Here is a 23,289-nt window from a genome sequence, read left to right on the forward strand (position 1 = left end):
GGGTGCACCGATCCGATATTAAGATCGGATATTGGCCCCGATATTGACAAAATAGCTGGAAAAATTAACAGATCCATGGGCCGATCCAGTTTTTTTTCTTTTTTCCCCTCCGGCGCAGCACTGGGACCCCTGTTAACTGCGTACCCTTCTCACTCATGGTAGTAACTTTATAACACAATTAATAACCCACAACTAACTTTTTTTAAAAGGATAAAACACCATAGCATTTAACAATTTGTGACTTAAACAGTTTCTAACACTAATAATTTTACATTTACAAATGTAGCTACACCGCCGTACGGCATGTTGGGTAACATTATAGCTGCTAGCTAGCCAGGTAGTATAACAGTCTGTTAAGCTGGGAGAGGCTCCGGTCACTACTGCACATTCAAGAACAGAGAAGAAAGTTAGAGGAAAGACCAGAGATACACCAGAACAACTTATGCTCAAGAGAGGAGCCGTCTGTTGTTGCAAGGTTTTTTGTTTCTAAAAAAATCGGACATAATTTAGCCACTGTTGTTGCCCGTCACTCTAACGTTACTCGGCCGTGCTAACGTTAAAGACATGTCACTTCAAGCTTGCAGCAGAGCAACATTATGAACACAATCCAACTACGGTCCCGCTACAGACTGTTGAGAAAGACGGGTTCAGAGCAATGATTAAAACACTGGATTTAAGATGTCTTGCCTCGCTGAAATATGTCCACCAACCTACTAACATTATTCAAACAGCGAAGAAGGCTGACAGCGGAGCTACGTTCAGTCGCCCACTACAACCACACTACAACCTAACTTACCTGTGGCCAAGGTAGTGTTTATACAACTAGCTTACGACTATTTTGTTTTGAAAGGGAAACAATGTTAAAGTTGTTTGTATTCGCATCTTCGCAAGCTTATTGTAGAAAAACATACAGATGGCATTGGTTACAGACGAATATCTAAACTTCTGAAAGTTCCAGTGAGCACTGTTGGGGCCATTATCCGGAAGTGGAAAGAACATCATTTCACCATTAACCGACCACGACCAGGTGCTCCTCGCAAGATTTCTGACAGAGAAGTCCATAGAATACTTAGAAGAGTTGTCGAAGAACCAAGGACCACTCGCGGAGATCTTCAGAAAGACCTGGAAGAAGCAGGTACAGGTGTTTCAAAGAAAACAATTAGTAATGCACTCAACCGCCATGGCCTCTATGCACGCAACACAACACTGCTCAAGAAAAGGCATGTGGAAGCTTGCTTAAAGTTTGCTGCACAACATCTGGACAAGCCAATGACATACTGGGAGAATATAATCTGGTCAGATGAGACCAAAATTGAACTCTTTGGCTGTCATAGCATACACCATGTTTGGAGGAGAAATGGCACTGCACATCACCCTAAAAACACCATACCAACAGTGAAGTTTGGAGGTGGGAGCATCATGGTGTGGGGCTGTTTTTCAGCATCTGGCACTGGCAGACTTCATATAATTAAAGGAAGGATGAATGGAGAAATGTACCGTGACATTCTTGATAAGAATCTGCTGCCATCCACCAGGATGCTGAATATGAAATGAGGGTGGACATTTCAGCAAGACAATGATCCCAAACAAACAGCCAAGGAAACTCAATTGGTTTCAGAGAAAGAAAATTAGAATGGCCCAGTCGAATCACCCGACTTGAATCCAATTGAAAACCTCTGGAAAGAACTAAAGATCAGAGTTCATAGAAGATGCCCCCGGAACCTTCAAGATTTGAAGACAGTTTGTGTGGAAGAATGGGCAAAAATCACAGCTGAGCAATTTGTGCGACTAGATTCTTCATACAGGAGGTGTCTTGAAGCTGTCCTTACCAACAAAGGCTTTTCTACTAAATATTAAATAAATTTCAGCAAGTGTGTTCAATACTTTTTCCCTGTGTCATTTCACTTTATTACACACAACTTAATTTATGGACTTGTTTTGATATCTTTGTATGTGTGGATTACTTGGGTTGTTACTGACAGCCCCATCAGAAATATCTTTACTGAGAAAAATGTTGACGCGTTAAATACTTATTTTCCCCGCTGTATATAAACTTGCTACAAAAAGTAAGGAAATTTGTGATTGGTAGATTATTTCTCTGTGGTAACAATGCTTTTTGGCAATAAATCTTATATACCGTTGGGAAGCCTGTTTAGTTCCCTTTCAAATGGTGCCCCATTTGTAAGGAACATGCATTTGTGGGATGAGCAGCAGCGCTGAGTATCTGGGTTGCGCCCATGAAAAATTTGCCAAATCTTCTCTGCCAATACCTAACTGCTTATTTGCCATTGACTTGTTTGGTGTTTGGTGGATTGGATGATTCTGCCTACGGCAGTTGGATCGTAGGGTAAAGTGTGCAGAAGACGCGGAGAACGCTATTCTGATTGCTGCACTGATAGAGTAACACCTTTTGGTGGAGGCAGTGTGATGGTGTGGGGCGGCATCTCCCTCACTGGAAAAACGAGGCTTGTCATCATTGGAGGCAATCTCAATGCAGAGAGATATAGAGATGAGATTTTGCAACCAGTGGCAATCCCATATCTCCACAGTCTGGGACTGAACTCTATCCTCCAAGATAGAAACTACCTCCAGAATGTGGGAGTAGAGAGGATGGAATGGCCTGCCAGCAGTCCTGACCTCAACCCCATGAACACTTGTGGGATCGGCATGGGCTTGCTGTTCGTGCCAGCGTGACCAACACAACCACGTTGGCTGACTTGCGACAAATGCTGGTTGAAGAATGGGATGCCATCCCACAGCAGTGTGTTACCAGGCTGGTGACCAGCATGAGGTGCCAGGCTGTTGTGGCTGTGTATGGTTCTTCCACACGCTACTGAGGCTCCTGTTTGTGAAATTAATAAATTGTTAAATTGCCAATATGTCTTGTTTCTTCAAACTTCAATCATCTAATCCACCAAACGAGTCAATGGCAGAATAAGCTGTTTGGCATTGGCAGAGAAGATTTGACAAATTTTTCATGGGCACAACCCACATACTCAGCGCTGCTGCTCATCACACAAATGCATGTTCCTTACAAATGGGGCACCATTATTGCCAAAAAGCATTGTTACCACAGAGAAATACTCTATCAAACACAAATGTCCCTACTTTTTGTGCTAAGTTTATATATATATATATATATATAAAACTTAGCACAAAAAGTAAAAGGGCCGAGCATAACGCGTTCATTTTTTTTAATTGCATTAATCGCATGACGCCATTTATTAATTTATTTTCACTTCACTCGGCTTCGCGTCGTGCCTAACAGGCTACTATTCTGACCCTTTGCTACACTTTGCCATACTTCCTCGTAACACATCCTGCTGCTGCAGGCTGCAGGCATGATGGAGAAAGACAACAGCAACACAATTCTGAATGGCGCTTATTTGAATTAAAATATCACCAAAACACGTCAAGCTTGAGCTACCACCTACGAACTAAGCATAGTAGTACAGTTAACGTGACTCAGGTTGAGGCTAGCAGGCTCAGGCAAAGCACTATTTTGGAGAGTGCTACTTGCCGACCTGTGGATGAAACCAAATCCCCAAAAATTACTACCGCTCTTGCAAAATGGGTGGCAACTAACTGCAGACCTGTCAGCATCGTAGAAGACTCGGGTCTTAAAGACTACGGTTGGCATGTTCTGACCCGTCTTATACATTGCCGTCGAGAGGGACAGTAGTTTCACGCACGCATACCCAGCCTGTACGACACGGAGAAAGCAGCCAAACTGGAACTGCTGCAAAGTGATGCAAGGTTATCACTGGATAACTGGTGAGTAATCAAAATTATTTATAAGTTACTGCACACTATTTTGACTCTAGATAAAAAAAATGTGTGACTAGATTCACACATTTTTCTTTTGTTTACAGTAAATAAATAAATAATAAAATACATACAAATCTTAAAATCAAGTTCATAAAGTCACTTTCTTTGCATTCATTTGATTCCCAATCAAGATACACTGGTAAGAATTGCTTTCCATTGTTAATATGTACTTAAACAGTTCTGAAATGCAAAATAATAGAATTTTAATCATGTGATAAACATTAATCGCGATTAACTATAGAAATTCAGCGATTAATCGCGATTAAAAAAATTCATCGTTTGACACACAGCATGAGTTAACGGGAAATGTGTAATCATTATCAAAATGAAGTGCAATACGAGGGGAGGATGTATTGTGGGTTCTCTTCTGTTCTTCTGTGAATGTGAGGAAAGGTGGGGGGTTGGGGTGGTATTATGTGTGGTTATTAGATGTTCATTGAAGCATTGGATGAGATAATGTATGATTATGTTCTATGTAGGTTAACTGTATGTTTATTGTGTGCGTTTATGCGCTTTGTGTCGCCATTTGTTTCTCTCGAAAGCCCAAGACGAATTCCTCCTATAGGAGACAATAAAGGCTTATCTTATCTTATCTTGGCTGACCAGCCTCTTTATGTTGCGGCAAGGCTGGCTCTCAGCTGGAAAATGGTGGATTGCTCCCTCCATGTTGGATGTCAGCTACCCCCAAGTAAAGGAGATTAAATATAATGTACTTTTATTTTGTCAGTCCAAGCACCTTTGCAGAATGGTAACTTGTCAGTGCCTAGGAGGTGAAATAGCACTTCTTTTTTAAGATTATTTTTTGGGGCATTTCTGCCTTTCATGGATAGGACAGCTTAGATATGAAAGGGGAGAGAGAGCGGAAGACATGCAGGAAACCGTCACAGGTTGGACTCGACCTGTAATGCGTCCATTGTACCGGATCGTTGTGGTGAATACGGAGCTGAGCTAGAAAGCAAAGCTTAAGATTATGGTCATGAGCTTTGGGTAGTGACCAAAAGAATTTCCCAGTGCATGACTACAGTAGTTGTTAACATCTATTTACCTTACCAATGCAGCAAGCATTTTGTTTGGAATGTGTTGTGTCAGTTGAAGCATGTGGAACATATGACCAGAAAACATAAAAATGGAAAGTCACACATGCATTTTTGAGCAAAAGTTAATATTTAAAATATGTATGTGATATTTGAAACCTTGTCTTTAAAAAACTGTAAGAACACAATTCAGCAACTTTTATTCACAATTAGCAATTGATTACCTTGGTAGAGTGTCCAAGCTCATTCCACTGCTGTTCACGGATGATAACAATTGGTCTACTCTAGCACTGCCCCCTTCCAGGCCACCACCAATAAACAGGCCTCGTCCAGCCTCAGCTTCCCCTCCAGCCTTGGAGTTCAGACCCACTGTTGCTCTGTCATCTCCAGACAGGACCAACAGATGCTCTGAAGAGTCCACATTCTTGGCAAATTCTGGACCCATTTTAAAGGAGTCAGCCTGACGAATGTGGTGACACAAACAAAAAGATACAACGACTTATTAATGCTCATGTGTGGTCATGTATGCGTTTGGTAAGAGGCATCAATTCTACAGCAGAATTCTTTTTAAATTTAGTACAAAGTACATTTTTGGTGGCCACAATGTAAACCTCTCTAATTAAGTATATTTAAGTCCCTTAAAGAGCTATTTACTAAGCCCAGGTAAATGTGACTAACCAAAGCCTACAGCAGGGCGATTCAACTATACTGTTCAGGGGGACTTATTTTCAGAAGGCTAATACTGAGTGAAGTTTAGAAAGAATTAAGAACGCTGACATCAACGGCATGTCCGATGACATCATTAACGTGCATAATAATTAGCCATGCGCATGTGCCGCTGGTAGAGCTGGTTTGTCTCCGCCAGCAGCTAAGTTTACGAATATTTGCCAAACTTCAAGATTCGTGGCAGTCTAAGATAAACAATGAGACTACATACAGACAGCTTTCGTTTTAGCTTGTTTGTAACAATTCGCTATTTGCAGAGTAGCGCTGTTGTCTTGTATAAGAGTGGTGGTGGGTAGAACATACTTGCAATCAACAGGTTAAAAATATATCGATTTTCTAAATGTTGATCCCTGTTAAACAGGTGTATTCATAAAGTATTGGCTTTTTACTCAAAGGTTTTATTGCACTTTCAGTAACAAGTGTAACGTTAGTTGTCACAGGACTCTCAAGTCTCACACATTCACCGTAAGATACACGCATCTCAACCAGTTCACACGCTCACACGCGGCACGCCACACCTATTTCTCATGCTGATGAATGCACAAATGCGCTGAAAGCGATAATTGACACGCCTAATTTGATGATGCTATTGCGCACTGCAGGCATCAGATTAGAATTGCTCACAAAACCAGCAATATTTTAGAAAAGGTCGCTATTTAGGCAAAGATAATATACTAACCCTATCAGTTGTTGCATTAGACTTTCTCCCTTGACGGATAGAGTTGTAAAACTTCCATCATAGGCTATGTGCGCACTGCTGCTGCAGAATTATGAGTGTGATTCACACGATCATTAATATTCTCTGCTCTCATGTTTCAACATAAAAATAAAACAAATAGAAGATTGTAGAGCTGATCTGAGAGCGCGTAAGCGGTCGGGTGTTGGTGACGTTACACTTCCTCTGAGACAAGCAGGCACAACAGTGGTTTCTATGCCCTGGTGACTGACTGACAGGCTGAGGTTGTAAGGCAAGGCAACTTTATTTCTATAGCACATTTCAACAAGGCAATTTAAAGTGCTTTACATAAAAAATTAAAGAGCAGTTAAAACGGTCATGAAAATAAAAACAGGCTAAAAAAGAATATACAAATTAGGGGTGTCACGATTCACCAAATCCTCAATTCAATTACATTTTCGATTCTAAGGTCACGGTTTGATTCTCACATATATATTTTTTAAAGCACAGGTTGCTATGCCATTTTTAGACTAGACTTTTATGCAATATAATATCTGACCTTTGTTCGCAATGTACCACATTACATTGTAAGATTTAAACCATTTAATAACATAATGTAACAATAACATATCTTCAGTAAATTGGAAACTTGACAATTTGTCAATAAAGTAAAAAGAAAAAAAAAAGGCTTGAAAGCTTAGTTGGGGGCATAAAACACCATCGAGCCAGAACAGCAGCTGAGCAGACAGATAGCAAAGAGGGCGACTCGGCAGTCCGCTAACTTGTTGTTCTCTCTAATATAACCAATATAAGCTGCTCTGTTTAGGCTACAAAATGTGCATGCAGGCTGAAATTCAACCGTGTAGTTTTGTTGGGATAAAGCTATAAGCAGAAGGAATATCCACTAGCTGCTAGGCTAACGTGCAATGGTAAACACACAGAATATGGTACACGCTAGTGATAGACCGGTTTTATCGGCTGGCTGATATATTGGGCCGATATTTGCGTTTTTACGTGTATCGGCCGATACGCGGCTGCTGCGTTCGCCAATAGTTTTTTCCCGGAATTATTTACAGACAGGCGTCCACAGGCAGCTCTGTGTTGCTGGAGACGCTGCAGTTCACGTGCAGACTATGCACTGCCCCTCCCCCACTAGCAGAGAGCCTGGTAGGCTTCCAGCACCATAGCAGTCTTAAATTACAAATCAAGCACTTAATTTCAATGGCTACTTTTCAGGTTTATTGTTTTCTTAAATTATTTAAATGTGTTGACAAAGGACATTTTGTGATGACCTGATTATATCTGTCTTATAATATGTCAGCAAGCAATGCATCATCAAGGCTGTGTTGTATATGTTGATGAAAGCCTTTTACCCTTGCGCAGTTAACCATATGCAGTGCACTAGGGCCGAACGATTAATTGCATTTGCAATAATATCACGATGTGTTAAAACGCAATTTCCTAATCGCAAAGGCTGCGATTTGGTGCCATTTTTATTTTTGATAAATTTGTATTTTATCTACATAAAACAATTTATTTTATGTGAATGAATTTGTCTGTAATTTATCATATTTACCAATTGTTATAATTTCTATTACTAGTCAGTTTTAAATAATAGTAACATTTAACTGCTAGCAAAACACTTGAGAATAAGACGTTGGAAGTAGGGGTGCAGGAAGTGCTATAATAAGGTCTAATGATTCTTATTACAAAAGTTCTTAACAGTCAGGAATAGACGTGTTTTGAATATTAAATAGCTATTTACAAACTGTGTGGGCTAAAACACACAAGAAACCCAATTATCCTTAACAATAATTCACAACATTTACAATCAGGGAGGCAAACTCATTAAAATATGCAATAATTATGATTAGTGTATATGATGGAATAGTGGCATTAAAATGTGCCAGAGGCAAAACCCAAATTTGGTTGTCATCTGCGCCAGGGGCTGTTGCTAATCTTCTCTGTATCGCTAGCAGTTTAGTAACATTACACATGTTCAACCATGCAGGCAATTAAGCGATCTCAGCGCCGTTGTGGCTCTTTGTCTGAAACTGAGACAACACAGAGTAAAAATGCAGTCGATGTTCATGACGAGACCGCATACTAAAACAGTGATGGGGGCTATCAACACAGCTCTGCCGACAGAAAGCGCTCGGAGGCCGGGTTACGACCGTAAACAAAGACGGGGAAAGAGAGGAGGGCCAACATGAGGCTGAACTAACTCCTTATTGGCTATCACTACGCAGCATTTTTCTCTCAAAATGGAGGAACTTTGCCTGCGGATCACCACTTATAAATGGCATTACCGATAGCGCCAGTCCTCCGATCTCAGAGAGAGAGAGAGAGAGAGAGAGAGAGAGAGAGAGAGAGAGAGAGAGAGAGAGAGAGAGAGTACGTGATCTATAAAAAAAAGTTGAAGGATAACATACCCCACAGTACTCCAACAGCTTAATGATCTCCTCTTCATACACTGAGTTAATGGCATACTGCTTCTCCAGCTCTCTCCAGTTCACTGCTTTACTCAGCACACCCTACACACAGACACACACAGACACGGTTGTATTTTAACCAATCTCTGGTGCTGAAAAATAAGTGCCAAAAACTGCAATGCCTTAAATGGCCACTTGAGATTGGCTCCAAAAGTGAGTCAATCCCCGTAAAATGCCCAACTTTACAGAAAAAAAAAAACCTTTTTACAGCCTGGTACAAAAAAGGTTTTGGGTCTCTATAGCAAATGTCCACCGGCATGACAAATACTTCACCTCTTTGCCCATTTTTGGATTAGCTGCTTTTACCTCTGTCAAACCTATGGGTGACATTACAGAGACTACGTCCACATTTTGTACTCTATGTATATGTCTATGATTTGATAACATTCATAACATTTAAGGATACGTTAACATTTTTTCCAAGGCTATCTTAATACAATACTCTAGGCTTTAGTGCATAACTTTCTGATATTAATGAATGTCTGTTACATTTAAGCCATTGCCAAATGAGTTGCTACAAAGCTTATTAAGACTATCATATGGAAGTAAATGTTTCATCGGATTTTTAAATTAAAAAGCCATTGAATTTCTAGCACTAAATATTTATGCATTGAAATTATGTATCTGAATTTGTTGCCTCTGAATTTTACTACAAATTTTCAACAACTAATTTTCACCTTTATTTTTCTAAGTTCATAAATTCAGAATAACAAATTCTACGTAAAAACATTCAATACAACAAATTCAGAAGCAAAATACAATGTTTAAAATTCAACTAATATTTTAAACTTGCTCAAATTCAACAGGCCAAATTTAGCTGCAAAATGTAATGTTTAAAATTCAGTGTTAACATCCGGGAACCCAAGGAAAAGCAATCAATTCTAGAATCTAGATCAGGAGTTTGCCATTGTAGCAGCAGCCAACAACTGGAAACTTTTTACAATTTTAGTCTGCTATTTCACCACTAAATTCACTTCTGAGACTTTTTTTATGCGAGAAATCAACTGTGCAGAGTTCGACTATGGGCATGTTTACACAAATGTATGGCAAATTGCACATTTGCTCCGATGTTGTCGGACTTGAGAAGCTCCAGTCAGCCAGTTGGTGGCAGCCGGGATCGCTTGCTCGCCGGCTGGCCAGTGATGCTCACAGACCCCGCTGTCAGCTGGAAGTCTCTCAATAGACTCATGGACAAGTGTATTTCCTCAGTCATTTGTTTAAATAACAAAACACAATTATCCATTATAAGATAAACCACAACCTGTGGTTATCTGCCTTTCGGAGTTAAAAAGCTCCACAAGCGATTGCGGGCGTACCGTTTACGAGCTCGCTGGGCAGCCAGAGCAGGAGTCAGAGGAGTAGGAGAGCAGCATCTGAAAGGGCAGAGAGATAGGTCTCTCTTTAACATAGCCTATGTGTAAATAATAAATAGCCTATGTGTAAATAATAAATAATGGCATATGTTATTTAGACTTAAGGAAGACACCAAAGCTTATAATTTTCATTCACTGCTTAAAACAGGGACAATAAATGTATTGCACCAGATATAGGCTATCGCAATGATAATTCCGGTTCGGTTGTCTCTGGGCATGTAGGCTGTAAGGGCACATCTAGGCTATATAAAAAGAAATATTTCCACATAACACTAATGTACACTTGTAGGACAGACCAGTGTTCTAAGAGGCATTATCAGACCTGAATGACAACATTTTGTTCATGTAAATAAAAAAGTTTGAGCATATTTTGGCAAGCAATGTTTTATACAACCCTCGTTAAATAAAAGTATGTTAAAGAGAGACGTCTCTGCCCTGTCAGACGCTGCTCTCCCTCTCCTCTGGCTGCGGCTGTGTGTGTGTGTATGTGTCAGCCGACCAGCTCGTTAACGTTACGCGCACAATTGCTTGTGGAGCTTTTGCGAAATGCAGATAACCGCAGGTTGCCGTTTATCTTATAATGGATAATTGTGTTTTGTTATTTAAACAAACAATTGAGGAAATAAACTTGTCCATGAGTATATTGACAGACGTGGGGTCGGCTCATGAAAGGCTTGTATCATATGGACGCGCTGACAGTTTTGTTGTCATTACTTAGAATTCCTCATGGGGGCAGCAGAAACTACGCACTATAATCTTTAAGGTGTTTTTATGTTTACATAACTATGAATGAGTGAACCATTCTGCTAAGTTGGTGCCCTTTACATAGATGAGATGTTTACCTAATAAACAACAAAATTAACAGTTCCACAATGTATCCCATTGGATAAATGAATTTGAGAATTAGAAATTTTGAATTCTCTGTAAAAACATTCTATTAGAAAATCATCACCAAATGTTAAAATTTCAAGATTTTTGGATGAATTTTACAAGTTACCAAATGTCCTTTTTCTGACATGTTGTCTAAAGATTCAAAGCCATAGGATATGCAGAAAATTGTAATATCTAGACCATTGCCACAGAGTTCATGTACAATGTATAATGTATCTAATCAATCTGCAGTTTGATTGCACACTGACACAGCTTATATCAACCAGGAAGGAGAATAAAAAACTTAAAGCACCTCTACTACAATGTATGGTCATGATATCAACTTGAATCTGCTCTAAAAGCTGAATTTCTCCTTATTGATCTATCAGGTAGAAAGAGTGTTACCGTGGTGAAGACACTAGAGGCAGTAGACCAGGACAAACAGGGAATCAGAGGGATGGGCTTTGGCCAGTTAGTCACTGCCAGGGACGCCATCTGGACACAAAGACACACATGGAAAATATGAGCTTTGGATAGGATTATGTTTTATATTCGACCCACTTGTATTTGTATGCATGCTTGCATGTACAATATTTACTTTCACATTTAAAAAGGAAGGTGCTGGGGATTATGGGTCTCCAGGATGTAGTTATTTAGTGCAATACTGGTAGAAAATATAGGTTTAATAAACGGAAATCCAAGTGAAAACTGCTTAAATAAACAAGATAACAGAATGTGTGCTGTTTTGGTGACTCACATATCCTCCCATGGAGATGCCAGTCATTCCTAGTGGCCAGTAACCTTCTCTCTCCAGCCAACGGAGAAGCACTGTTGACTCCAGGATCAAAGCCCCTCCCATCACAAACAGGTCTGACACATTCTTTAGACTGGACCGCCTAAAATACTCACAAATAATGTCCCTGTTTACTTTAAACTGAATTAATCCCAGTGTAGGACAAGTCCGCTGAAAATCTCTTAGTATTTAACCATGATGCCCTGTGGTCTTGCCAAGTGGCTCTGAGCAGTTTGTAGCTTACAGAGGACACCAGCTGTAATGAACCTGTATTCACAGCAGTTACAATGGATTCCAACAGTCATGAGGGGGAAAAAAAGCTTAAAATCATCCATAGAAACGTCTCAAATCACTCCTGTAACATAATTCACTTGGATTGTAACAATCATGTGGACAGAAAGCACCAAGCCATCCCTAGAAACGTCTCAAAGCAATCCTGTAAACTAAATTTCTCCCCTGATCCCCTTTTTTCAGTATGTTTCAGACAATTGTTGCATGTTTACTGTATGTAAAAACAGGAATATGGACCGATATATTGTCATTCAATTTTTTCTAACTCTCAAATATCAATGTCTGTATCAGCTTAAAAAATCCAGTATCTTTTAGGCTGTATTGTATACAAACACAGGTGCATATTATTTCTGTCTGTACTGATAGTACAGATGTTTGCTGTACTAAAGACATGGTCTACCAATCAGCATCATACAAAACAAAAAGCAGAATCCTCCAGAACCTGACAAACTACAGACTATTCACCTTTTTTGCTTTCAGAATTTAGTTTTTATTTTCAATAAAGAATCAAAATCAAATGTTAGCATAATTTCATGTATGTAAGCCAACAAATGCAAACTAAAGATCCTTTGTCAGCTTTTTGTTTTAGAATTCTTTAAATTTTGCTTTCTTTAAAAATTCTCATTTTGCTTTTCATTTTTGAAAGCTTTATTATCTACTTCTGTCTGGATTTGCAAACCTAACTAATTGCTAAATTGGTAAGTAATCAATCAATCAAGCTAGCCACTAGTGTGTGAATGGGAACTTACAGTTGGTCTTTGGGTTTACGATAGCCATGTGAAAGATCAGTCAAGGAATACAATTTTTTTTTTACCGACATACATTAGCATACATCAGATTAACATCATAAGGAAATACAAACATATGATCAGAGGATGTGTGTGCCTGCTCTAGGCAATAGCATATTCTTTTTTTATACTTATTGATTCATGTGCTTTTTTCAAAAAAACACATATTGTCTTCATCATTGTTGTGTTTCCAAAGCAGTAGCAGCATGTTAGCCTAGTACTAGGTATTCAAATTATTGGGTAAACACTGAATACATACATTTAAAGGGATGCTCCACTGATTTTACAAATGAAGATAAGTTTTCAAGTCACGAGATGTACTACTCAGCCTGTGATGTCAATGAAGTGCCCCTTTAAAGCAGTGGCAACCCATCATTTGGCATTTGACCATTTATCAAACTAATAATCTGTTCAAGTTCCAAATGATCAAATTGGGGAAAAAATGCTATTATTTGTGATTTAAGCCTTTATCTTTTCAAATTGAAAACACAAAAAAGTTTAAAGAAATTAAAATATCACTAAAAAAGTCTAACCTTGGCCTTGACCTTAGTATACCTGAAGCACAGTAGTAAAACAAATAAATAGTTCATCAGGGATTGCCTTTTATCAAGGAAAATAAACAAGGACAGGAAGCAGATGTGAAAAGACAATACAAGGATATAATACGGATTCTCCAGAAGCAGTGAAGCCATTCCTGCCTCTTTGACCATGGGCCTGGCCATCAGGGTCCGACGACGCCAGAAATACTATGCAAACACACACGTTATGAATAATCAAGAGTCAGAAAGTACAGAGAAAGTGGATCAAGTTAATATCACAATAATCTGTCCAGGGTTCTACTGCTACAAGGTGTTAAGGTTGAAATCATGATTTAAGCTGATGTGGCTCTGAATGGTTTCCCATAGCTAACAAGGAAGAGGGTCACTTGGTGAACACATGTACCCAAAACCATGCTGGTTGTTAAACACTTTATTTTCTCAGTGTGGTTACAAAAAAGCTTTAGTGTTATTTCAAAGTGAAATATTACATTTTAATATTAAATGATTATTCTATTAAAACAACCTGTGATAATGGGGAAGAACCTCAACAAGAGAAACAAAGCCAATATCAGGACATTAACTGCATCACTATTGGTCGAATCGTATATAATTTTCTGCTTGGTGGAATTTGTACACTTTTTTTTTTTTTTTTAAAGATTATTTTTTTGGGGCATTTTTAGGCCTCTACCTGACAGGACAGCTGAAGACATGAAAGGGGAGAGAGGGGGGGAAAGACATGCAGCAAAGGGCCGCAGGTCAGAGCCGAACCCGGGGCTGCTGCATCGAGGAGTAAACCTCTATATATGAGCGCCCGCTCTACCAACTGAGCTATCCGGGCGCCCGGAATTTGTACACTTTAAGGTTCAAGTTATGTTTAAGTTAAAATGTTTAGAGCCTTACATGGTCTCCAGTCCCTGCCAAGTGGATACATACTGGTCTGTCCTTCTGCCACCTCTTAGGAACTATAAACTGGAACCTGAAACAACACAAACACTGTGAGGACTCACTTGGATAGCACAAAGAACAAACATACCATGAGTGATGACCACTTATAACTTATTTGGCTGTGTGAAACTAAATAGGCAAAGCTAGATGTGGCTGGAGTTAGTGATTTATGTTCTATGATTAATTTAACAGAAACAATGCACAATACATTTACTGCACCATTGCTTACTATAAATGTTTATCTTGATTGACAAACAGTTTGTGATAAAAAGGCAGCTTTATGAAATAACATACCTCATTATTTGGTGGCAGAATGGTGTAGAACAGGGGTGTCCAAACTACGGCCCATTTTTAATTGGCCCGTAGCAAATTCTAAAAATATAATGGCATATGGCCCACACATGAAATTCGTGTTTGACTGTATTGTACTTCTTAGTTTTAACACTAGGGGGAGCTACTGTCTTGAACAAGGCAGCCTCTCCACAAAACAAGAGCAGTCAAAGAAAAACTTTGCAACAAGTGACCCAAAAATGGCAGAACCGAAGAAACGAAAAATAGCAAGTGAGTGCAGGAGATTTTAGACACGGTGGGAAAATGAATATTTCTTCAGTGAAGTCAAGGGGAGGTGTGTCTGTTTGATGTGCAATGAAACAGTCGCAGTGATGAAAGACTATAATGTACGACGACACTATGAAACCAAGCATCCAAACTACACGTCCTACACTGGTGCTGAGAGAGAACAGAAAGTTAAGCAAATGGCAGCTAGCCTGCTAGCTCAACAACAGTATTTTTTCCGTGCTAACAAAACACAAGAAAATGCCACAATAGCCAGTTATGAGGTAGCTCAACTCATTGCCCAACACGGGAAACCTTTCTCAGATGGTGACTTCATAAAACAGTGCCTCACTAATGTGCCCGGAGAAAATTCAGGAATTCAACGTGAGCCTGTCCAGAAACAGTTGTGCGGCGAATCGAAGACTTCTCAGCTAATCTAAAGCATTAAGTGTCAGATAAAGCTTGTGATTTAGATTTTTACTCGATTGCATGTGATGAGAGCACCGATGCAACAGCTGTTAATTTTTTTTGCAGGGAGTTGACGATAACTTTTGCATTACGGAGGAGCTGCTTGATCTTAGGAGTCTAAAGGGCACAACAACGGGTAAGGACATTTTTGAAGCTGTGTCAAATGCAATTGACAAAATGGGACTTAAATGGGACAAACTATGTGGAGTTACAACGTATGGGGCTCCAGCAACGACAGGCGAGCGCAAAGGAATGGCCTCTATGGTGTGCTCCAAGGTGCAAGAGAGTGGAGGCATGGCTGTTAAAATGCACTGTATCATCCACCAAGAATCCCTCTGTGCCAAGACAGTCCAGCTTGGAAATGTGATGAACACCGTTGTGAAAACTGTCAACATAATTCAAGCACAAGGGCTCTACCATAGACAATTCCAAGCTTTTCTATCTGATGTTGATGCTGAATACGGGGACGTACTCTACCATTCTGATGTGTGCTGGCTAAGCCGCGGCTTCGTGCTGCAGCGTTTTTTTTCCCCTGAGATCAGAAATCGAGTCTTTGAAAGAGAAGGACCGGCCTCTTCATGAGCTGAGTGACCCTCTGTGGTTAGCAGACCTGGCTTTTTTAGTTGATCTTACTAATCATCTTCATCATCAAGAATGATCAGTCTGTTCGGCTCAACATACATATGTGAGCAAACATTTTCTGTGTTAACTCTGAACAAAAGCAGACTGAGAACCAGAATGACCGACAGCCATCTCTGTGATGTCCTTCGCATCTCAACCACCAAACTTACTCCTGACTTGCCAGCCATCCTTCAGTCCAAAGCACAGCATCACTGCTCCCACCGAGTGTAATGCTGCTCCCATTATAGGTAAGTTACAAATATAATACACAGTAATCATGTGTTAATAAGCACAATTAATTACTTAATTATTTCACTCAGTTAAAGTTGATCATATTTTCAACTAAACTAACAAACTATAGTTGGTGTGTTAACAAGCCCAATAACTTATTTGCATAGCAAGCCTAAAATATACACATCCCCCCCTAAAATATTTAATCGCGATTAATCGCATTAATGTCATAGTTAACTCGCAATTAATCGCACATTTTTATCTATTCTAAATGTCCCTTGATTTCTTTTTGTCCCATTATTTTTTCTCATTTTAATACTCTTATCAACATGGAAAAGTGGATCGGCTTGCTTTGTGCAAATGTTTTTTTAAGTTCATTCTTAGTTGTGGTATCCATGTGCTTCTGTGTGAAGCATAGACTGTTAATATTAATATACAGTCTATCTGAAGTCATCCATTGTCGCCTGGCTTTGACGAGGGGGCAGAGAATTCGCATCAGCTGTGTGCTTGTCCATCAAGTGGTATTTCAGACTGGACGTGTTGCGATGATAACTCCGTTCACAACGACAAAACACACAGATCACTTTGGTCTTGTCAATGGAACCATTTGGCAACTTTTTAAAAATAAACTTTCCATTCAGGATCTTATTGGCATCCATTTCAGCGTCTCGCGCTCGCCATCCACTCAAAACGTAACGTTAGCCTACTACTCTTTAGCCGGCTCGCAAGCCCAAGCAATTGTGTGCGGCGTGCCTGTTTTGTTTCCGGTCTAGCTAGATCCGGTGTGGTGTTGTCGTTTTTCTAACGTTACTAGTTGTTGCAACAGCATGTGAAAAAAACTACAAAGTTTGCTAGGCCAAAAAGAACGTTAATCTCGCGATAAAAAGATTTACGCCGTTAAAATGGGTTTGCGTTAACGCCGTTAAGATACCTCCAATCTGCCCCATCACTTTTTTCGCCCCTACACCACCGTCAACATACTTGGCACCTTAGACATGGAACAATATAAAGACCTGACATTCAATTTATTCATCAACCTTTCCTTGCACTCCATTCATGTGCCTATTCCTTGCTTGAAGTTCTTTGATTTGAATTATCTTTTTATTAGATTCACTATATTAATATGCTTTGTTTTTAAAGTAACATTGGGTAAAATTGTTATTTTTTAGTATTTAATGCCCCTAGATATTCACTTATACACCAAATGCACGTGTACAGCTTTCTATATTTATGACAGCATAAATATAGAAAGCTGTACACGTGCATTTGTTGTGATGACTTGTGAAACTAGCAAGTCAACAACTTTGTTAACGTGGCACATATCGTATACAAATGCACAAAATCATCCGTTGGCACCAGTGGCGGGCCGTGTATTTTATACCTGGTCCTTCAGTACTATCCTACAGCAATTAAACCACCTACGAATAACATGACCATCACCATGACACTAGGGCATCATTGTGTGCAATAAAGTGATTTAACACAAAGCTCAACACCTAGAGAGTTCCAATACACTATTGCACATATAGCCTTGTGTGACTAACGTCACCCTTCACAAGCAATCTAACGTTAGCCTAGCATGGATACAGTCTATGCATCCAACATGTCATCTGAACACACCTAAAATGTCACAATACAGCCACATCTAAGAAGTTTGTAATACTGGTTACATACTTATCGTGTTTTATTAACCTTAATTCTGTTTGTCTAGGCTATATATTATTAGCTTGGGAAGTAGCTATCCGTTGCTAACACTAACGTTAATAAAGCTAATTTATGTCAAAAAGCATTAGCTAACTAACGTTATTGCCAAGATATGGTTTCATTTTAAATACATTTAAAAATAAATAAGGATATACTTGCATTACCATGCACAGTGTAAACACATGACAACACTTCACGAGTTTTACAACACCTCTCTGGTTATTTTCTATGAAGAAGGAACTCTCTGCTGAGTTCAATGACACCTCACACAACACTCTTCCTTAAATGGATCACCAGTTATGAAAGGGGGCGTGACTTAATCATAGGGAGCGGGCAAAAACCATCACCAATGAAGAACCATGCTACATATGTCAACCAAGTTTCGTTAGTGTACGTTAAACGTACTGCAGGGGCTAATTTTTTTTATTTTGTAGGGGGCGCTAGCGAGCCATTTTTGCGCGCCTATTCCCGAAACCCTTAAAATGCGTACATTTTCACCAGGCTTGATGTGACCGCCAATTTTGGTGAGTTTTTGAATATGTTAAGCCCCTCAAAAAGGTAATTAATTTGCCGTAATAATTCCTTCAGTTTCAATAGGGCCTTCGCTGATGTCGGCGCTTGGGCCCTAATAAAGTATTACAAATTCTTACATTTGGCTATAGTGTAGTAGGTATTGCTGTTCAGTCTCGCATTGCAAGACCTATCTCTACAGCGCTGCGAGGAACTGTTTAGATGACATGTCGGCTGCATAGACTGTATGTTATGCTCCGCTGCTGTGCTAACGTTAGATTGCTTGTGAAGGATGAGTCAAACTAACGTTAGTCACACAAGGAGATGTAAGTCAAACAAAACAACGACATTATAAAACACAAAAATATTTAGATATTTCTGTGATATAAGTCAATAATACAAAATACTGACCGAAATGTGTTTTAATCCAGTAACTTTAGTCGAACAGCTCCACTGTAATCACTATATGCTGTACCAGTATGCTGACCAACACGTGTTGTGTCAAAGACTGTTCCCCCGTAGATTTGTTTCCCCCTACTAGCGATCTACAGCCAATCAGTATTGACCTTTAATTCTCTGATTGGTTGGTTTTGTGGCACACTTGTAATGCTGTGAAAATTTGAGCGAGTGTGTCAGAGTTAAGCGCGCACAGAGTGCAAAGGTTAAGAGAGAGGGGGACATGACCGAAGCACAGCAGCGTCTGCTTGCACGAAGTTTTTGAGAGGGCATGAGTAAACTGCGTGAGAGGGGTTATTATTTCACATTAATATAGATAATAGCAAACATGCAAATACATTTATTGAGCACAGAATAGGTTTTTGTTTGCTCAAACAAAATTATTTTTTGCGAGTGTATAAAATCTCTTTAAAATGTAATGTGCTTGCAAAATATAGTTCTGTGCTTAAAACATACAATTACTTGCTCAGGAATGAAGCACATATATAACGCCATGGTCCGCAGGGTTTTCAAAAAGTATTAAAAGTTGATAAATCAATTCAGCCACAATTAAGGCCAAACAAAAGTAATACAAAAGGTCTTAAAGACAATTTCCCCAGGTATAACATTTCGTAGCTTGATTTCAATATGTTTATTTGTCCAAAGCTGTTGTATGTTAAAGTTGTGTGAATTTAATTATTGCAAGGCAAGTAGTTGGGATTCTGTGTAGTTTATTTATTTATGGAATCCTGCTAGTTTTGACGTCATCTGAAAGGGACAACCGCCCCTGGGTAAACTACCCCACCAATGGGGAAATGCAACTTTTTGGACAAATGGTTGGAGGCCAAGGAGTTTGAACCATGGCTGAGGCTCACCTCTGGAAATAACCATGAGGCATACTACTCTGTGTGTCGGAAGGCGCATGCCTTTTTTTTGACGCCCCTACTCACCACCACTGAAGCTACTACAAAGGCCTGGCAGTAGAATGAAGCGAACATTCATGTGTGTGTGTGTGTGTGTGTGTGTGTGTGTCTGAATTATGTTGCAAGGATACAGACAAATACTGTTTAGTTGTGCCATTTTACAATAAATGTATAGTAAATGTAAGTTAAAGTGTTTCGCTGATGGAACCGGTTAGAACTAGAAGTGGTGATAAAGTCTTAAAATGTATGGAAAGGAAGGGTCTAATAGGTTCTTTATATAACTGCATTAGCCTTACAAGTAAAGGACAACGTTATGTTCTGTACCTGGCTTTGACAGCCTCTGGCGGCAGGATTCCAGGAACCAAATGCTCCAGAGGAGAAATGAAGAACCCATCGTGGATCTTACAGTCAGCGTGCTCCTCTGTCTGAACACAAAGGCACAAACATTCACACATATTTGTGAGAATACAAAAAATTATAGTAGAGCGCAATGAAGGGAGAACAGATTGAGTACCTTGTTTATGTAAACTGGATAGTCCTTAGGCACCAGGGACCTGCACTTCTCTCTGTCCCCAATGATCTTACGGAACTCAAAGATTCTGCAAAACACAAACAAGGGGGAACATCTGTACAGTTCCATCTAATTCATCACTGATTCCACAACAGCATCTGAACTGGCTGGACCGTGTGATCTCAAATCTATACCATGATGAATTTACACAATTAGTTTGATGTTGAGTTATGAAACAACTTTTAAGACATTTAAGAACATTTCATTTATTATGTCTCCTCACTTCTGATTCATTTGAATAATACAGAGGGATTATTACTGGACATATACTCAGAAAAACTAATTGTATGGATGTGAAGTGGTAAACCTACAACTTCTCTCTATATAAAAAAAAATAACAACTTAACAGGGCCAATAGCAATTCTTACCTCAGGGTCTTTGTGGCCATTTGAAAAAATATTCTATAAGAAATATTAGGTCTCATAGACTTTTTAGGGTTAGGGTTTTAGGGTTCTGTCTGCCCACACAATAATGTTATGTTCAGGGGTGCACATAACTGGTTAAAAATATCAAGACTATTGCCAGCCATTAAAATGCAACTAGCTATGAGTGATAACAGTGCCTTGCAGCATTTCTGCACAGAGTGTTTTCAGTGCTTTCTGTCAAACATGCTTGACATTGGTAAGATTTTGAAGACCACATCCATTAGGTTTCAGAAGGAAAAGATGACCACTGGAGAATGTAAGGATGAACTCATGGTGGCCATTGGACAATTCACACTTCTGCTTGATGGTGAAGGCCACAGGGCACACACTGTTTATAATGCTGATGCTGACAGAGACAAGACAAATTTACTCAGGGGGTTAATTGAAGAGTTTGAAATCAGATATGACTCCCTCAAGTCATGTGATCATTTCTTAATATGTGATCAACCCAGGGTTGATTGAACTGATTGAATCCAGCGACGAGCGGGTTCACAAAAAAGAGGCGGTGTTTGCACAGCATGAGCAATCGCAAACATCTACCAGAATCGCATATTTTACATAAGAAGAGAAAGCTATAATTCTACAATAAATATGAAGAACACAGACACGGTTTTACAGGCAAAACGCAATACAGTCGCTGCCTTCTAAAACAGGAAGGAAAGCTGGGGGAAAAAATAGCCGATGCTGTTATGCATAAATTACACAGCTTATCAATATCACTTCCCCATCAGTCAGGCACAAGATCTGACCATAATTACACTTGTGCTTTCCATAAACGGTCGTTGCTTTAGCCTTTTATTTCAGTTGCAACTAGGTAACGATTACCGGTGTAACGGTAAACCACAGTAAAAATGTTGATAACAATTACCGTTTTCATTGAAAATATCATTATCATCACGGTGGATTACCACAGTGTGGAAACCACGTGTTCCCAGCTTCATCCGAGTCTCCTGAAGTTGCCATGCGGGCACACTGCGTATAGCCTACAGTGCGTGTCTTGAAGTTGGAATCATGGCGGAAGGAGGAGATGGCAGCGCTCAAGACATTTATCAGCCTTGTAAAAAAGGCCATAGTAACACTTGCTCTCTCTCCTGAGATGATTGACCAATCAGTGACGAGTCATCGCTTTGATCTCCTGCCAATCACTCGCGCTCAGACAGGAGAAGGGAACAGAACAGCCGCTGTAAACTGACTTTTTTCTTTATCATTCCTTTCCAGTTTTCAGACTTGTTAAAATGATGTGTGTAGCCCAGAACATAAGTTAAAACTATTTAGTAGTTTGTTAAACTGTCATGGGATTTACTGCCTCGTTACCTGTGTAAATATTAAAGCTACGTTTATTCATATTTCAGTAAGTGTTCTGCTACGACGTGGATAAGTTTAGCCCGTGTTACGACATGACATTTATTTGGCGAGAGAGAGATATAATATCGCCTTGATAATCAGTGTTGGGAGTAACGCGTTACAAAAGTAACGCAATTACAGTAATGTATTCCTTTTTGCTGTAACGCAGTAATATAACGCATTACTAATTAAATTTCGGTAATATTATACTCGTTACAATCTCAGTAACGCGAGTTACAACGCATTTTAACGCAACATTTAGTGGTGCATTGTTTTTTTAAAGAATTCACCAACACCGCACATTTCTTCACAGGAAAAAAAAGCCGTATTATTTTCCTGTCGCTGTATTCGATGGTTGAGATGACTGCAGAGACAGATACATTTGCGATATGGACATTTTGAGGAGTTATTACGCTGCGTTGAAGTGAGCTGTCCTGTTTCTGTTCCCTTGGTCAGAGCCAGAACCAGAGACGGTACGGACAGCATGTATGTCCCAACAGGTGACGGTACGTCAGCGGCTGACAGATATAAACATGTCGGGAATTAATGTTGAGGCTTGCTACACGTAAATATCATTGCATTTTATCAGCCGTGGAGAGTAACTCTGCCTGTAGTGGAATGGCTTCGAATGACGACCAAAAACGCTTGTCTTTTACTGTGACCATTTACTGTTCAATATGTTGCAGTTTTACAAACAAGAAAGTGAACAACTGGAGCCTGACGGACATGTTGCATCTCAGTAAGCTAGCAAGAGTAGGCTACACAACAGACAATGTCCGTGTAACCTACTTCAAAATAAAAGCACTTCCTCTGACGTTTCGCAGTAAAACTAAATTACTGTTAAATAAGGTTGTGTAGGCTACCTTTTCACAAATCAGCTGTAAATCAAGTACTGTAAATAATGTAAATAGTGAGTTTTAATCACACTATAATTGAACATTTCCTTTAGAGTGTTTTAAACTAAACAACATGAATTTCTTATTCAAGTGCTATAAACAAACATTTTACAACAATGTCGTACTTTTAATTGAGTATTTTCATTTTCTCCTACTTGCCTGTTATACGTTTTACTTATCTATTTTTTATAGCTTTAGTTACTTTGCATATTTATATTGATTATACAAAATATGAATAATCTATGATGTAT

The 23,289-nt window shown here is 39.4% G+C and overlaps 1 protein-coding gene and 1 long non-coding RNA gene across 7 annotated transcripts in view; both read right to left on the minus strand.

Moving 5' to 3' along the window:
• LOC118495801 overlaps window positions 1–23,289 on the minus strand; it is a 542,497-nt gene that overhangs the window by 309,968 nt on the left and 209,240 nt on the right. The window lies entirely within an intron of this gene.
• The window catches only part of abhd18 (abhydrolase domain containing 18), a 66,038-nt gene that overhangs the window by 36,526 nt on the left and 6,223 nt on the right, over window positions 1–23,289 (minus strand). For 4 of the 6 annotated variants that reach the window (XR_004107480.2, XM_031313811.2, XM_031313810.2 and 1 more), the window contains exons 3-11: window positions 20,317–20,401; window positions 20,127–20,227; window positions 14,311–14,386; window positions 13,533–13,617; window positions 12,833–12,860; window positions 11,757–11,895; window positions 11,405–11,494; window positions 8,697–8,798; window positions 5,087–5,322 (exon numbers count right to left, since the gene is read on the minus strand). Coding sequence is in view for 5 of the 6 variants with exons in the window: in XM_031313811.2 (XP_031169671.1) it covers window positions 5,087–5,322; window positions 8,697–8,798; window positions 11,405–11,494; window positions 11,757–11,895; window positions 12,833–12,860; window positions 13,533–13,617; window positions 14,311–14,386; window positions 20,127–20,227; window positions 20,317–20,401 (942 nt within the window). In the remaining variant the exon portion in view is untranslated. The remainder of the gene's footprint in view (window positions 1–5,086; window positions 5,323–8,696; window positions 8,799–11,404; window positions 11,495–11,756; window positions 11,896–12,832; window positions 12,861–13,532; window positions 13,618–14,310; window positions 14,387–20,126; window positions 20,228–20,316; window positions 20,402–23,289) is intronic. The other 2 variants (XM_031313812.2, XM_031313814.2) reach the window with 2 other exon arrangements.

Source organism: Sander lucioperca, chromosome 1 (genome assembly GCF_008315115.2).
Source record: "Sander lucioperca isolate FBNREF2018 chromosome 1, SLUC_FBN_1.2, whole genome shotgun sequence".
Classification (NCBI taxonomy): Eukaryota; Metazoa; Chordata; class Actinopteri; order Perciformes; family Percidae; genus Sander; species Sander lucioperca.